Here is a 17516-nt window from a genome sequence, read left to right as displayed (position 1 = left end):
TTCATCTTCAGCATTATCCACTTTCATCAAGCCTTGTAATGCAGCGCTCAAAGTTCAAACAATTTCAACTTTGACCCCGTTGCTGCTAACCTTTTGAAGCGACAGCCAATGATTACCGGACAATTCAGATGGCATATCATTTTAAAATCAAAACAAGATGTTATCTGCACTACATTTCTTGTGCCATTGAGTGATGCATGGACGCCCCGACACGAGTCACGTGAAAGCCACTTTAGGGTTTCTATACATTCTTTTTGTGAAATATTTTTTCTTTTTCCACTCTCATTATTGTATTAAAAAAGCTATGGATGGGTATTAATGCATTATATTTTTTCCAACACCGTGTAGAGTTAAAAATGTGTCTCAGGACCATTGTGTTTTGTTCCATTTCCTTGTGCTTCATCCAGCTGTTTTACATAAGGAACACATCTTTTGTAAAAGCCCCCTAGAAGCGCCGCTATTCAGCTACAGGGCTTCTGTTGATTAGTCGATGTTTTCTATCAGGCAACTACTTGAGTATGAAAATATGTATTTTTGCACAATCATAGAAAAAGCAAAGCATTGCAAGCATTTGTTATGCGCACACTCATTAGAGATGAAACTTTTGAAAAAGATGAAATACATTTTTTTTAATTTTTTTATACAGTATATATATTTAAAATGGTGACATGAAACAAACTCTGGTATTGTTCATACGGTCTTTACTTTTGTGGATTACAGCTTTCAAGATTCCAGAACCCGTGCATATGAATGTGTTTAAGTAGCTTTAGCTTTGAAACGTGATTCAGAATTGTAGAAAAAAGGAGCCCCTATCAAACTTAACAACAACAAGGTCTTTGTACTGTATAGGTCTTTGTAAAAAAACAAAAAACAAAAAAAATCAGAGTTTCTCAGAACTTATTGTGACTGGAAATAAATCCATTAGTCTCTGTCAGATGTCTCCTCGACATCAAGGACAATACCTGAATTCTGGATAATACAGGGAAGAATAAAAAGTAGTTAATCTCCAGCAGCTTTCTAATGCCGTTAGGTGACGTTCCTGCTAAGCTTTTAGATCAGCTCTCACACAGTGATGGAGATGCACTGGGAGCCCTCGTGTCAGGACTGATGCTTGACAGACCAATTCCAACAGCTACAGGAATCAGGACAGAAATGTCAAAATCACTGTTAAATCCTCTGCTGTGAGTAATATTCCCATATTTGTGAGGTGCTGTGGAGAGATTAAAGTGTTTTGCTGATGATTCTGTCTGAGAGTGCTTAAATAAATAGTTGCAGTAAAAAAGGTTTGATGTCGTGAACTAGTTATGTACCTGTAATATTATCTTGCAGCTTTGCGCTTTTGAATGCGCAGCGAGGTTCGCCCTGAAGTATTCAGGATGCGCATAAGTGGTTTTGTGCCGCTCTGTGTTGAATGCTTTCTTACTTTTCTTACTTTGATAGTTTTGTGCAATAAGATGTTATAGTTATTTAGCCTATTCATTTGTTGAATATCTGTTATTCACCATTTTGAAGTGCTGCACTTAGTGTCCGTATATCCCTCTAAAAGACATCTGATCGGGGTCACGTGGACATAACTGAGCCTTTACACAGACTAGTTGTCTAGTCTTTTAAATAACTGACTGACTAGTACATTGTGAAAATTGGTAATTTTGCACATCCCTAGCTTAAACATTTAGCAAACCCCTTTATCCCCTCTCCCCTTTTCTCCCCAATTTGGTATGCTCAATGTGCTCTAGGTCCTCGTGGTGGCGTAGTGACTTTCCTCAATCCAGGTGTCGGAGGATGAATCTCAGTTGCCTTCGCGTCTGAGACATCAATCCACACATCTTATCATGTGGCTTGTTGAGCGCGTTACCGCGGAGACTAGAGGTTGGAATCTGCACTGGCCTCACGATTCGATTCGATTACGATTCAAAGGGTAACGATTAGATTATAAAACGATTCTCGATGCATCACGATGCATCTTGTCCTTCAATTTCTTTTTACTGTCTTTTTTCCCTTTCAGCTTTTTATTTAACAGCTGTTTTAAAAAATCAGAATGAGTCACATTACATAAACTGGCCTTTTACATTCAGTATGAGCTGTGAACAAAACATGGAACATCCACAAGATGAAATAAATGGTTCTATAGTCAGTTTTTCAGTTTCTTTCTTTAGAAAAAAAAATTATTGATTCTCCATCAAAACTACTATTACTTCAACTGATTATATAATTTTTTTTATTTTTAAGCATTATAGATAATTTAATAGTATTTAATTATTATTTAAAATTAATCTATGCCATGCTATTCATTTTAATTTTTAACCACAACTGGAAGTTGCTGGTCCAGGATGAGAGAGATATCTGCTTCTATGAGAGTGCAGCTGTCAGCTTCTCCTCTCCTCACCTGCACAGGTAATAGTAAAGCGGTTTAAATAGCGCAGTTGTTGCTTCATAAATTTATCAAGCGTCTCGTATGCACTATTCCATCTGTTTGCTCTGTAAGTAGAAGATCGCATGACCCTGTCGCAAAAGCTACGATGGATTTCAAACCTTTATCAAGAGGTGTGCGAACTGTTCTGACAAGCAAGTGACCGGCAATGACCGGCAATAAAGCAGAAGCCAATGAAATGGAGAGCGCACAAGAGTAGAGAAAAGCATTAAAAAAAATAATTAAATGAAAACATCACCAACATCTCCCTAACCGCTGCCTCGTCATTATTTTCTTCTGTGTTTTCCCCCGTTGTGTGCAAATCAGTGCAATAATGGGTGCGAGCTCGTCTTTCATGTTGTTTGTTGGCTTGTTATCATGAATAAACTCTCCCATTGCTATTTGCGTGGATTTGTGAGAATTTCAGGATCGTAGTTTCATTCGGGTGCAAATGGTCATGTATTTGATACAGCTGGTCTGCAAACAGTCGTGTTTGTGCACTTGACTTTAGTGTATGCACTTAACTCGCTTCTTTGTTTCTACATCTGTCTTTGGCGCGCGCCACTACTCTGCCATGATTTTGAACTCGTGACTCCAGGGGTGGTAGTCAGCGTCTTTACTTGCTGAGATACCCAGGCCCCCGATCTCCATCTCCAACAATTTTATGGCAGATGCATATGCTCTTCCCGCTATCCTGTACTTTTCTTGCTAATGCAAACATCAACGGTTCGATACTGAATGAATCCTTTATCAAACTTTGATGGAAATTAGTCAGTAAACACACATTTTTATATACACACTGAATCTCTAATGTCTTCCTTCATGAGAAATGGTGGGTTTAATCTGAGAGTCTTAAAATAACTTTTGAAAGTGAAAAATTTAGGACAAAAATATTTTACTATTTCATATAATACAATACAATACAGTACAATACAATACAATAGCTAATTAGGTTGGCTGGGTTCCAAAAACAACAGTGTAAATGTAAAATGGATCAACACTAAAGTTGACTACAGTTGACTAAAAAGAGACATATTTTAATTATCTGGAAATATTCTGATATTTAAAATATTATTTTTCATTTCATTCGTAAGTATTAAAAACTTTGAAGGAAATCTTATAGTTCTATTTTATTGTATCATTTCAAGTCAAATATAAATAGGTGAATTCTTAAAATGAAGCACACATACACCTTTCTATACAAATTGTCATACAATTTGTAAGACAATTAATCGTCACAATCGCGAAAGCCCTAAAACAGACAATTAATCGGCATAATCGCAATACATTTTTTTGACAAGTAATCAGCCAAATTTCATAATCGTGACAGCCCTGCTATTAAGTAATATAAGGTTGTCTTAATTTTTGAGTGTATAAAAGCTACTTTAAATGGCACAGCTTTCCCATACAGCCTAGCTGTGTGATTCCCCCCCCCCCCAGCCAATATGAATTAAAAGGGGCAGTTGTATAGACAAACTTGTGGGTTAATTTTGTGTATTTGTGTTTGAAGTGGTTAAGAGCGGTGGAGTGCCATCATTAGCATTATGTGTCTGTGGAGATGGAGGGTGTGGAGATGGGCTGATGAGCTTGTTGGAGGCAGTTAGATTTGTCTTGCTAATGAGAGCCGCCCTGTGTGCAGAGATCAGGTCTCTGGCTGGAGCAAGATGTGCTTTGGAGGAGATGCTGCTACCGTACCTGTCTTTCAGTGCCCATGGAGAAAGACAATCAAAGAGGACGTTATTGTAAAAACAGAACGGCATGTTCGGCAATACACAACAGGGGTCTAATGATGTGGACAAGGGAGACAGATTGTTTGGTTTCAGCTTAGTTTTATCAAGTAAGGTTTTGTCAGCACCTATTATCACAGTACCCATATGAACAGGAACACGTTTTATTTGTGTCTGGGGTGTTTTCGAACAGTCAGAAAGAAAGGGGAAGAGGAACCCCCTCCCTGCGCGCTCCACTCTATTCTCCAGAGTGGGAGAGAGAATGATTCAGAGCAGCACTTTATGGGATTATTTATTTATTGATGTGCTGTATGGTTTCCATGGCAGTGGGTATAATAGTGGTCAGAGAAACGTTCACTCTCCTAGGCACTCAGCCCTCTTTGACTTGAGCAGATGATTTATTTATCAATATTCTGTGTGCTTTTCGTGGCTGTCCATAAAAGGAAGTCACTTAGTCTGCAGCAGAGTAGCTTTCTGATTGGTCTCTCTGAGTTAATTTCCTGTGCTTGGAGGGCTTCTTGTTTCTCCAGGCTTTTGGGGCCACCATGCCGGGCCCCTGGCACTCAAATGAAGGGGTCAGAGCTGAATATCACTTATCCTCTCCGTCTTTGTCTTAAGCCACGACGCTGATAACAGACCAGCATTGAGTTTAAGAACCCTAAAGTACGCACTGCAGTTGTTCTGGTGTGGTTGAAGAAGAGGGTCAGGGTTCTCTTAGACACTTGAGTAGACACCTAAGAGGCCCTTAACTCTGTTCTATGAGTGCCCTCAAGGGCCTCTTAATTCTTCCAAGAGAAAGAGGAAAGATGATGCAGATTCAGAGATCCGAATGCATAGAAATAAGAAAATTGAAAAGATATTAAACATTGATGTCTCCTAATGCAGTTACTATTATTATACTATACAGTATAAGAATATTTGAAATTCTTATTATTTATGTTCGCCTCGATCACAGCAATTTGACAACTTTAGTTATATTTAAAGTAGGGATGTGTCAGGATGGTTTACATGTGAGATTATCTAAATTTATTTGCCTTCTTTTTTTTTTTCTTTAAAGAGCACCTACAGGTGCATCTCAATAAATTAGAATGTCGTGGAAAAGTTCATTTATTTCAGTAATTCAACTCAAATTGTGAAACTCGTGTATTAAATAAATTCAGTGCACACAGACTGAAGTAGTTTAAGTCTTTGGTTCTTTTAATTGTGATGATTTTGGCTCACATTTAACAAAAACCCACCAATTCACTATCTCAAAAAATTAGAATATGGTGACATGCCAATCAGAGAATCAACTCAAAACACCTGCAAAGGTTTCTGAGCCTTCAAAATGGTCTCTCAGTTTGGTTCACTAGGCTACACAATCATGGGGAAGACTGCTGATCTGACAGTTGTCCAGAAGACAATCATTGACACCCTTCACAAGGAGGGTAAGCCACAAACATTCATTGCCAAAGAAGCTGGCTGTTCACAGAGTGCTGTATCCAAGCATGTTAACAGAAAGTTGAGTGGAAGGAAAAAGTGTGGAAGAAAAAGATGCACAACCAACCGAGAGAACCGCAGCCTTATGAGGATTGTCAAGCAAAATCGATTCAAGAATTTAGGTGAACTTCACAAGGAATGGACTGAGGCTGGGGTCAAGGCATCAACCACACACAGACGTGTCAAGGAATTTGGCTACAGTTGTCGTATTCCTCTTGTTAAGCCACTCCTGAACCACAGACAACATCAGAGGTGTCTTACCTGGGCTAAGGAGAAGAAAAACTGGACTGTTGCCCAGTGGTCCAAAGTCCTCTTTTCAGATGAGAGCAAGTTTTGTATTTCATTTGGAAACCAAGGTCCTAGAGTCTGGAGGAAGGGTGGAGAAGCTCATAGCCCAAGTTGCTTGAAGTCCAGTGTTAAGTTTCCACAGTCTGTGATGATTTGGGGTGCAGTGTCATCTGCTGGTGTTGGTCCATTGTGTTTTTTGAAAACCAAAGTCACTGCACCCGCTTACTTCCTTCTGCTGACCAGCTTTTTAAAGATGCTGATTTCATTTTCCAGCAGGATTTGGCACCTGCCCACACTGCCAAAAGCACCAAAAGTTGGTTAAATGACCATGGTGTTGGTGTGCTTGACTGGCCAGCAAACTCACCAGACCTGAACCCCATAGAGAATCTATGGGGTATTGTCAAGAGGAAAATGAGAAACAAGAGACCAAAAAAATGCAGATGAGCTGAAGGCCACTGTCTAAGAAACCTGGGCTTCCATACCACCTCAGCAGTGCCACAAACTGATCACCTCCATGCCACGCCGAATTGAGGCAGTAATTAAAGCAAAAGGAGCCCCTACCAAGTATTGAGTACATATACAGTAAATGAACATACTTTCCAGAAGGCCAACAATTCACTAAAAATGTTTTTTTTTTATTGGTCTTCTGATGTATTCTAATTTTTTGAGATAGTGAATTGGTGGGTTTTTGTTAAATGTGAGCCAAAATCATCACAATTAAAAGAACCAAAGACTTAAACTACTTCAGTCTGTGTGCATTGAATTTATTTAATACACTAGTTTCACAATTTGAGTTGAATTACTGAAATAAATGAACTTTTCCACAACATTCTAATTTATTGAGATGCACCTGTATTATGGTTTTTCAAATATTACCTTTCATGTAGTGTGTTATATAGCTGTTTGTGAATGTAAAAAAAAGTCTGCAAAGTTTCAAAAATCAAAGTGCACGACAAATGGAGTTATTGACTCCCAAAAGAAAGAACCGATTCTGAACACCTGAAACGAGTCGTTAGTAATTCCAGACTTACTTCCTGTTCTAACCTACGTAATTTTGTAACAGAAAAACCCACCTCTGCTTTTCATTGGCTGCTCACAAACAGCTTTGACCGTTTGACTCAAACACTACAATAAGCGGTAGACCAATCACAACAGACTGAGACATCTGACCAATCAGAGCAGAGTGTAGAGAGTTTAGAATGAATCCTTTAGAACGGATCATTGAACGAGTCGTTTTTGACACTGGGAAAAAAGGTAATGCTGCAATTTAAATTATGAGCAAATTAAAGTGTTTTTTTTACCTTGGATGCATGTAAATCTTTTGTATGAGACCTTTAAAACAAAATTAGGCACGTTTAAAAATCATAATAGGTGCTCTTTAATATATTTAAAAGTGGTGCTTTAAAGGGGATGAATTTAGAGACATAGAGTTGAAGTCAGAAGTTTACATACATCTTATCCAAATACATTTAAACTCAGTTTTTCACAATTCCTGACATTTAGTCATAGAAAACATTCCCTGGCTTAGGTCAGTTAGGATCACTATTTAAAATTTTTTAAGAAATAGTAGAGAGAATTATTTATTTCAGCTTTTATTTCTTTCATCACATTCCCAGTGGGTCAGAAGTTTACATACACTTTGTTAGTATTTGGTTGCATTGCCTTTAAATTGTTTAACTTGGGTCAAACGTTTTAGGTAGCCTTCCACAAGCTTCTCACAATATGTTACTGGAATTTTTGCCCACTTCTCCAGACAGAACTGGTGTAACTGAGTCAGGTTTGTAGGCCTCTTTGCTCGCACATGCTTTTTCAGTTGTCCTTAAGCCATTTTGCCACAACTTTGGAGGTATGCTTGGGGTTATTGTCCATTTGGAAGACCCATTTGTGACCGAGCTTTCTTCATGGCTGATATCTTGAGATGTTGCTTCAATATATCCACATAATTTTCCTTCCTCGTGATGCCATATATTTTGTGAAGTGCACCAGTCCCTCCTGCAGCAAAGCAACCCCACAACATGATGTTGCCACCCTCATGCTTCACCGTTGGGATGGTGTTCTTCGGCTTGCAAGCCTCACCCTTTTTCCTCCAAACATAACGATGATCATAATGGCTAAAAAGTTCCATTTTTGTTTCATCAGACCAGAGGAAATTTCCCCAGAAAGTAAGATTTTTGTCCCCATGTGCATTTGCAAACTAGTCTGACTTTTTTATGGTGGTTTTGGAGCAGTGGCTTCTTCCTTGCTGAGCAGCCTTTCAGGTTATGTTGATATAGGACACGTTTTACTGTGGATATAGATACTTGTCTACCTGTTTCCTCCAGCATCTTCACAAGGTCCTTTGCTGTTGTTCTGGGATTGATTTGCACTTTTCGCACCAAACTACGAAAAGTGTAAAAAAAAACAGAATAAAAAAAAAACATTAGCCTAAATTGACAATTATATAATTTTGCTTTCTAAAGACATTTCAGTTGAATTGAAAACATTAATCTAATAGTGGGCTAAAAAGATGCTGTCAAATTAAGGAAATCAAGTAAATATTATCCACATAATATCTGAATAATTTCTTTTGGCTTTCTTTTTGTGCAATGAGAAATATAATTATTTAATATTGCAAAGAACATGTTGCGTTTATAATATATTTATTAAAAACAAAACCTGGAGTAAACAACCCACCAACTAGACAATTTTAAAAACATGAAGTTTTTCACATCTCTTATTTAGCCAAACACTCCCCTCATATTCCCTTGGTAAGATGAACATTTAGTCCCACCACAAAGTCACACCATTAATTGATTGCTGTGAGTTTACTCTGTTGGGTAGAATTCTCAAACAAACACAGCAATGTTTTGATAGTCCCACGAGCCACTGTTTAAATGTTTTCAGGTATGGCTTAGATGCAGTGTTGGGTGTATTCGATTACAAGTAATTAACTACTGTAATCTAATTACTTTAAGTCAGAAAGTAGTGTATTGATTACATTTGAAATTATTATAAGCAGATTACAGTTACTGACTTTAAAGTAATTACTTTTAAGTACATTACTTGTGCTAAATTAATATGTATAATACATTTAAAATATGAATTCATATGTACGTCTGTTAGCGTTACTGTGACAGCTGAAGGGTGTGCGACAATGAAAGAGGAGAAAATATAGACATTTTGAGTGGAAAACCAAAAACTTTTCTAGGAAAAGTGATTTAGAATGTAACTTTAAAAAGTAAAATAATTAGTAATGTGATTACTTTTTAGATGAAGTAATCATTAAAGTAAGCTGATTACACTTTGTCTCCACAGACCCTCCTGGTTTGATGGGTCCAATAATCGGGATGTCTCCAGATAAAAAAGCCGAATCGCCTGGAGCGCAGGGAGTGTGTGGAGCAGGGACTCTCCCTGAAGCAGAGAGTGCGTCCAGCCCCATGGCTACCAGTCTGGACCAGATCGGTCGAGCTGGAGCGCTGAGTGTCGTAGGAGGCGAGTCAGAAGACGATGAGCTAACCAACCTGAATTGGCTTCATGAGAACTTGCTGCAGAACTTCACTCTCGGCGGACCCGAGGCACAATCCAACAAAAGCCCACTGTTTGACATTGAGGGTTGTGGTGGGTCACTACACAGTAACACCACCTTATCCACTTCATCCATCTCAGCAGGGAGTGCAGGAAGTGAGAGAGATCCACACAAGTCAAAGCCTCCATTATCTTTCTCCTTACTGATATACATGGCTATCGAGCAGTCACCCAGCAAATCTCTTCCTGTGAAGGACATCTATGGCTGGATCCTCAAACATTTTCCATATTTCTCTAGTGCCCCCACTGGCTGGAAGAACTCGGTGCGCCACAACCTCTCCCTGAACAAGTGCTTCCGCAAAGTAGAGCGAAGCATAGGAAAGGTAAGAACACAAAATGGATAGTCCCATGTGGTATACTTAAAGGGATAGTACTCCCAAAATTGCAAATTCTGTCATAATTTACTCACCAAGTGAAGCGTTCCAGTGGTGTTATACTAAATATAATTACTCTTGCAACACCACTTGTTCAATTAAATAAGAGTACCAGAACTATCAGTTGTATAAATTGGAACAACATCTTTTTCGCAAGAGCGATTCACACAACATTGCTGCAGAGCATTAGCCCAGACATTTAATTAACTGGGTCAGTGTATGAAGGAGTGCAGGTTGACTTCAGTGTGCTAACAGGGTTGTCAAAAGGGTTGTTGGTTTAGGGCTTTTTAAACGCTAATGTGTTCAAAGCAGGGAACACAGCCAGTTAAACTGAGCAAGGCAGATGTTTTCATTTCTTGTACATGACCCATAGAGGGCAAATTGATTTATGGAACGGTGAGGATGGTATGTTCCATTCAATGTTGTGAGACATTGTGTGTGAATCTGTGGGTTTCATATGTCTCAGCCTGGTGTCTGTTGCCATGGCAATGTTTCCTCTTTCCTGTTTATGAACATGGCTAGTGAAGTGAGTCAAGGTCATATTCCCCTGCAGGACCACACCTCAGACAAAGGGTGATGAGCACTCTATTCAAACACACACAAAATACCCCCACTCAAATAGAGTAGATACTAGGTGCTGACATTCTGCATCCTTCCCATGGGGTTATTCTAGTTTTGTCCACAAATTATCATTTTGCAGCTATTCTGTGATGTGCTCATGAATGTACAGTGTAAGAGCCATATCTGTAGTGTGAAGACAGACAGATGGTGTGGCCCTGTTTTCTTTTAACCTGAGCCTGGTCCTCACAGTACCATGCTGAGATCATGCTTGTTTCTTGTGGTTCTATCTCCTCCCTGTTCTGTTTCTTCTAGGCCAATGGGAAAGGCTCTCTGTGGTGTGTTCACCCTGAGTTCCGGCCCATGCTGATGCAAGCCCTGAAGAAGCAGCACTTCCCAAATGCACATGCCTTCTGCACTCCTCCTGCCTCCCCTCCCAGGTATCAACACTGCCCTGATTATGTCTAATGTGTGGGGATTTGATGCATAGAATTTTTGATCATTCTGCCATTTATCAAGGCTTAAATTAGTATTTTAAGTGAACAATGTCTGTTTACTGCTAACTAATATTTCATGATGTCCACCCAATGAAATATTCAACCCACAGTAGGGCTGGGCAGTATGACGTGCACTGTGTACCATGTGATGGTAGAGATCCTGCTATACCATTTACACTGCCGTATATACATGTTACGATTTTCAAAAGCTAACATGAAGCAGAAAACTATTACAGTTGAGCACTCCTAGTGTAGACAGCTTTGTTGACCTGTAGGTTGGCTATTTTACAGTGGCTTCAAACTACTATTAAATGACTGTTTTGAATCTTTGGTTTTTAATTAAATTTTTACATAATGTGAAGCTGCAGTTTTTGCACTTTCCAGTATGTAATTCCTTGCATTGCCAAAAATAGGCATTATCTACATGGTTATGTAATATATTAAACATTTTCCAGCAAAAATAACTGTGTTATATACTGGTACCATGATATAAAATTACTTGTACCGTGATAAACATTTTTGGTCATACCATCCATAACCATATCTAATGGGCCACAAAAAATCTGGTCCCGGAAGTAAAATTGCCCATTAATTTTCTCAATAGGCGAATTGATTTTGAACTATAACTTATAAACTTTCAAAGACAGACCTACCTTGAGCTCTGATGTTGTTTATCAATGGTATATGCTTCTGTTGAAGCCATCAGTCCACATTATTTCAACTTCATTTTTTTAAAAATCCTGTTAAAGTAATATGATAAGTGTGGGTGAGAAACTGATAAATATTTAAGTTCTTTTTTACTATAAATTCTCCTTCCTGCCCAGTAGATGGCGATATTCAAGAAGAATGTGAATTGCCAAAAACACAGGTAGATTGTGGAAGTGAATATTTATAGTAAATAAGGACTTAAATATTGATCCGTTTCTCACCCACACCTATCATATCGCTCTGGAGATATAAATTAAACCACTGGAGTCTTATGGGGTATTTTATGCTGCCTTTATATGCTTTATGGACCTTCAAATTTCTGGCCACCATTCACTTGCATTTTATGGACCTACGGAGCTGAGATATTCTTCTAAAAATCTTCGTTTGTGTTCAGCAGAAGAAAGAAAGGGATGGCATAAGACTGGGTAAATAATGAGAGAATTTTCATTTTTGGGTGAACTATCCCTGCGCAGTCTTGCACCTTTGTCTTTTTGTCCGATTTTCCAGATAATTTTTTGCTTCAAATCAAAGTATGTAATGATGTGATTTACCTTCGGAGCTGGTTGGTTTGGTTCATGGTTTAGAACTCTTTTATGAAATACATTATTAAATCAATATGGAAAAAATGAATGGGAAAATTACTTCCGGAATAAGACGGCTGAAAAAGTGGACGGGCTCTATTAGTCTTAAATGTTCTTTTTTTTTTCTCCTCTATAGTGCCTCGTCTCCTCCTCATCACCTCTTCACATCAGAGCAGGGCTGTGCCCTTAAAGGTTAGTAGACTTCATCAGTTCTGTTCAGAAACTCCATAACATGGTCACATCGTTTACACACCATAAGCAGACATTAAAGCCTGTCACTCATCTCAGCTTCTGTTGTTCCACTCACCTCTTACTTGTGCGGTCTACACTGTGCACAGAGATGCTATCTCTTTCCTGTATTTGGTAACCTTGACAACCAAGGCACTGATACTTTAAAATAAGAGAGAGAGAGAGAGAGACTTTTTCTCTCCTGGGTGGATGTGACTCATTCACTTAAACACACATACACGTGAAGATGCACACCAGTAGTCAATACCTGTGTGCATCAAACGTGTCTTTCTCTTTACAGAATGTGATTTTGATGCTGCCACTGCCATGATGCTGTTAAAGTCTGCCTCTGAGCAGAACATTGACTCATGTAAGAGACCACTATCATACACCCACTTCTCATGTTTCGTCCTTCCCCTTTTATTCTCTCCTCTTTTTATCCACGTTACATCTGGTTTATTTTAATCAGACATACATTTGGACATCTCTTTACATAATCTCAGTACCAGGGATGTCACAGTCAGTGTTGGGTGTAATCAGATTACAAAGTATTTATTTACTATAATCTAATTACTTTTAAGTCAGATAGTAGTGTATTGCTTTACATTTTTAATTATTGTAATCAGATTACAGTTACTGACTTTTTTAATTACTTTACTAGGGTTACATATATTTCAAAAATCATATTAAGTTGAATACATTTAAAATATACATTTTTATTATGTTTGTGTTCCTGTTATAGCTGAAGGGTATGTGCCCCCTAACAAGTCACTGCAAGAGAGGAACATGTAGTGCTTAGTATATGACTTGTGTGCGAAGAGATATAGGAGGAAATATAGACTTATTATAATATAATAGTAATATAAATTATTTTTGTGTTTTAGAAAGTAACTTTAAAGTAATGTAATTAGTAATATGATTACTTTTACTATTGAGTAATCAGTAAAGTAATCGGGTTTCAATTTGATAGAAGTAATCTGTAATTTTTAGCAGATTACTTTTTGAGTAATTTATCCTAACATGGATCACAATACAAAAATTTCAATAGTGCTAATACCAGTAAAATTTCACAATTCTCGATACCAGTTTCAATACCACAGCAAAAACTAAAATGTGATTATTACCAATATTCATAAATTAAATTACAACAATGTCAGGTAAACTTCAAGTATTTTTCAGTTAAACAATGCTTCAAGTTTTAGTTAAAGCTAGGGTGTGTAATCCAGTGAGGCTATCAGTTAGCAAGCTAGCTTTGAAAGCATAGAGCCCGCCCTCGCTTCAGAGGTGTCTCCAAAGCCATGCCTCCTCTATCACTACATACTACAAACTACATGAGCTAAATGCTTCATTACATTAACAAAATATATCAAAAACAAATCAAACCATGTAATTACCTGTCCAAAAGACAAGCAACCATGGCGTCATTTTTCAGACCCTTTGAGTCCCGCAGTTGCCTCCAGCGTGGAAAAGCAACGGCAATGTTAATTCTGCTTTTAGCACGCTCTTGATCCAGACGTTTTTTCATTGTAGAAGTTTCTAACACGGTCTTTCTTTTCTTGTTTCCTTTTACTGGTGGTTCAGGAGGAACATAAGGTAGCTGCGGTTCGCCTTCCATTCTCGCGCTCGCTCTTCACGGCGTCAAGGAACCCGTGCTGATGACATGTGATTCTGCGCGAACAAGTTGCGCGGCAGTATGCAAATATAGATTGACAGACAGGAAGAACATCCTATCATTACATTCGGACCAAATGCAATGATTTGTCGATCATTTTTTAGTCCTGTCCCTTCCACAGAAGATATATATATATATATATATATATATATATATATATATATATATATATATATATATATATATATATATATATATATATATATATATATATATATATATATATATATATATATATATATATATATATATATATATATATATATTTACATTTAGACCACTTAAATTATTGATTGATATCAGGATGTGAAGAAACTTTCAACCAGTATAACAAAAAATGTTTCTGGAAAAGATTGCACACCCTAGCTTTAATAATGAGGAACAAAGAAAATAAGAACAATGAGTGTTTCTCAATCTTCTTGTTATTTTTTTATTAATATTGACAACATGAGACATAACAACATAGTAGCAAAGGCCTGATGAACAAATTTGAAAATGTTCACACATCTAATTTTATTCTCTCTGTTTACATTCACTTAAGCTATTGCCAATGGTGTCTGCATTAATATGTTGCAGAGATGTGCATTTGACTGTTCATGCGCACAGCCGTATCACCACGAGAACTCTTTACAGAGCACGCTTGTAAATACACATGCGATGGTTCAAAAGTAGTGGCCTATCAGTCAAATCAATGCATAGGTTCCGAATTTAGTCAGTCCTTGGTACTACTGATATGGTAGAAAATCTGGTATTGTTACTGTTTTTATTTCAGTATCATCTTGGTATAGAAGTACTGGTATTTTTGACATCCCCAGTCAATACAAAGACTGTCTGTACTCATCAGCTATCACTCTGCATATCATTAATTTGTCCCAGATGACCAAGAGGGCCCCATAGATCTGTCCAAAAGGGATTTGGTGGTTGTGAGTCGGGATCCGAAGCAGGATCACACCTACAGCAGCACCCCTGCCCCGCCCCACCCTCACCAGATGTCTCCTTCACAACCAGTCAACTTCAGCCTGGGTTCGCACCATGAGCAGGAGAGAGGAGGTTGGGCCCGATGGCCATGCAGTTCGCTGCAGGGTTCGCTATCAGGGAAGAGGTGCAGGAGAGAATCTCGGCCCGAGGTGGATGAGGAGCTAAAGGAGGCAGCTGGCTCGCTCCTACACCTGGCTGGTATTCGCACCAGTCTAGTTACCTCAAGACGCAAGAGCAGGAAACTTAGTAGGAAATGAGACCCTGTAACCTCACCCCTATTCTGTGACTTTATCCTGTGGCCTGCCCAACCTCTCTCTTCTGGTTTGGTGTATCTTCCTTCTTGTTTGTAATTGTTGAGGTTTTTCTTTCCTTTTGTTTTTAATCTGGGAGTATGTCCTGGTCCACTCATCAAATATGGCAATACAAACATGGGAGAGAAAAGCCATACTGACATGTTTTATTGTACAGAAAAAGAAAAAAAAAAGATTCAAATGAACAGCCCACATGATTTGAGTTTATCAGGACAAGGGTTTGAAGATGTTAATCGCTTAAAAAAAGACTGGAAAAAAGCTTCAAACATAGAAGATTTGCATGCTTCCACCTCTAAATCAACACAAACTTATTTATAGAATGAATGAATGCATGGATTTTACAAGCTCCCAAGACGTCTCGGGCTTCTTCGTCATAGAGGAAAAAGAGAAATGCAATAATTAGTTGACCTAAATACCTGTAGTTATTTTTATTATTGTACTGCTGGTTTATATCCTGTGTGGTGGTGATGACATGCCCCTGGGAGCCTTTTGCTGCTGCAGTTATGATGTCAAACCCATGTGACGACTCCTGTGCATTCTGATTGGATCAGTTTTGCTTCCCCAACCTGACCACTATAGCTATTCTGCCCTGGAAAAGACTGGAGAACAGCTTGAAAGAAACCTCTTTTTGTGTTTCTACAATGCTACTACTGATGTGCATAATCGGGTGTTGTGCCATTTCATGTGCACTCACTTGATTAAAGTGATAGTTCATCCAAAAATGAAAACTTTGTCAACATTTACTCACCCTTATGTTGTTTCAAAGCCATAAGACTTACTTTCTTTAGAATGTTAATCTCAGTCCCCATTCATATTCATTGCATTTTTTTTCTTCCATGCAATGAAAGTAAATGTGACTGAGGCTCACATTCAGTTGTAATCTAAATGTCTCATTTTGTTATTTGTGGAAGAAAGTCATACAGGGTTTGAACAACATAAGGGCGAGTAAATGGCGACAGTAAATGCATGCACATATTGCTTGTTTTTGGAGCACATATTGCTTGCTTTTGGAGCAAAAAAAAAAAAAAAAAGACCAATCAAAACAAGAACATCTTTACCTCTACTGCAAGATATTCAAACCCCTCTCTCTTCCCCCTTCTCCTTGACATTTTGGTGCCATAAGTATCACCTTTACCCAAATCAGGCTATTGTCTTGTTGTTCTTGGTGCAACCTGTGTGACGATGCTCTCCAGTAGGGGGAGCTGTGTGATTCACCACTTCCCACTGCTGCTTTTGCTGCTCCAGACCTCAATAGAGTTCCCAGGGCTTGAAAGGAAACCGGAGACAATGAACTGCACAAAATAACCTGCAAGGAGAGCTGCAGCTCGCTGATAGGGGCTGATTATGGGAGAAAGTCATCAGAAAGTGGAAATTATATTTGAGTTGCTTTTCTCAAGGAGCTTAAAAGTGATGGGAGAACCAGCTGAATTTTTCCAGGAAAACAGTAAAAGCATGGCTGAATGTGAACTAAGAACTCTCAGCCATGTTTAACCTGTCACGCTGTGGTTTTTGTTCCCTTTGAGATCGCCAAAATTGCTGCTCACAAAACGTGTGTATACTCTGTAACCCTGAATCTTTTTAGTGTTTGTTTGAGGCTACATTAGGATTTTATATACCCAAGCATGTGAAATAGTGAAATATAACTGCCATTTGCCATTGACACTGGCATACTAGAACTTCCTGAGTTCTTTGAGTTGATTACCTTAAAACTGCCTATCCTCGTGAAGCTCTTTCCCTGTCACTTTAACCATGGCTGCCAATTCACATCCCTCTCCCCCCAGCTGTACATAGTGTTAAAACAGAATGCAAGTATTAATGCAGGGAGGAGGGGGACCAAGCTGTAGTTTTGGAAATTGAGGCCAATTCTGAAAGTAAATGCCTATTAATTATTACTATTGCTATTATTATTGAGATATAGTCCACTAACTGAATTGCCACTTCCCCAATCAATTTTGTCATGTTCTTATGCCATGTATGTGTGGCAGGCTGAACCTGATTTTTGATTTTGTAAGCTAACCTCTGTTAATAAAAGGTTTATAAAGTTTATTTTTGGCAAAGATATGCAATTATTGCATTATATATGGTATTCAAGAATAAAAGAGTTCTTTCTTTTAATGATTTAGTGTTTGTCAATTTAACTA

At 38.3% G+C, this 17516-nt stretch overlaps 1 protein-coding gene across 8 annotated transcripts in view; it reads left to right on the top strand.

The window, feature by feature from the left end:
- Window positions 1-17516, top strand: part of LOC127423423 (forkhead box protein N2-like) — a 50874-nt gene that overhangs the window by 8465 nt on the left and 24893 nt on the right. For 5 of the 8 annotated variants that reach the window (XR_007894315.1, XM_051667707.1, XM_051667710.1 and 2 more), the window contains exons 2-5: window positions 9199-9791; window positions 10716-10840; window positions 12323-12378; window positions 12716-12784. Coding sequence is in view for 7 of the 8 variants with exons in the window: in XM_051667707.1 (XP_051523667.1) it covers window positions 9199-9791; window positions 10716-10840; window positions 12323-12378; window positions 12716-12784 (843 nt within the window). In the remaining variant the exon portion in view is untranslated. Of the gene's footprint in view, window positions 1-9198; window positions 9792-10715; window positions 10841-12322; window positions 12379-12661; window positions 12785-14962; window positions 17494-17516 lie in introns of those variants that run through there. The other 3 variants (XM_051667706.1, XM_051667705.1, XM_051667712.1) reach the window with 2 other exon arrangements.

This window comes from Myxocyprinus asiaticus, chromosome 32, assembly GCF_019703515.2.
Source record: "Myxocyprinus asiaticus isolate MX2 ecotype Aquarium Trade chromosome 32, UBuf_Myxa_2, whole genome shotgun sequence".
NCBI classification, from domain to species: Eukaryota; Metazoa; Chordata; class Actinopteri; order Cypriniformes; family Catostomidae; genus Myxocyprinus; species Myxocyprinus asiaticus.
The sequence above is the reverse complement of the archived record's forward strand: the minus strand, read 5'-3'. Positions and strand labels throughout refer to the sequence as shown.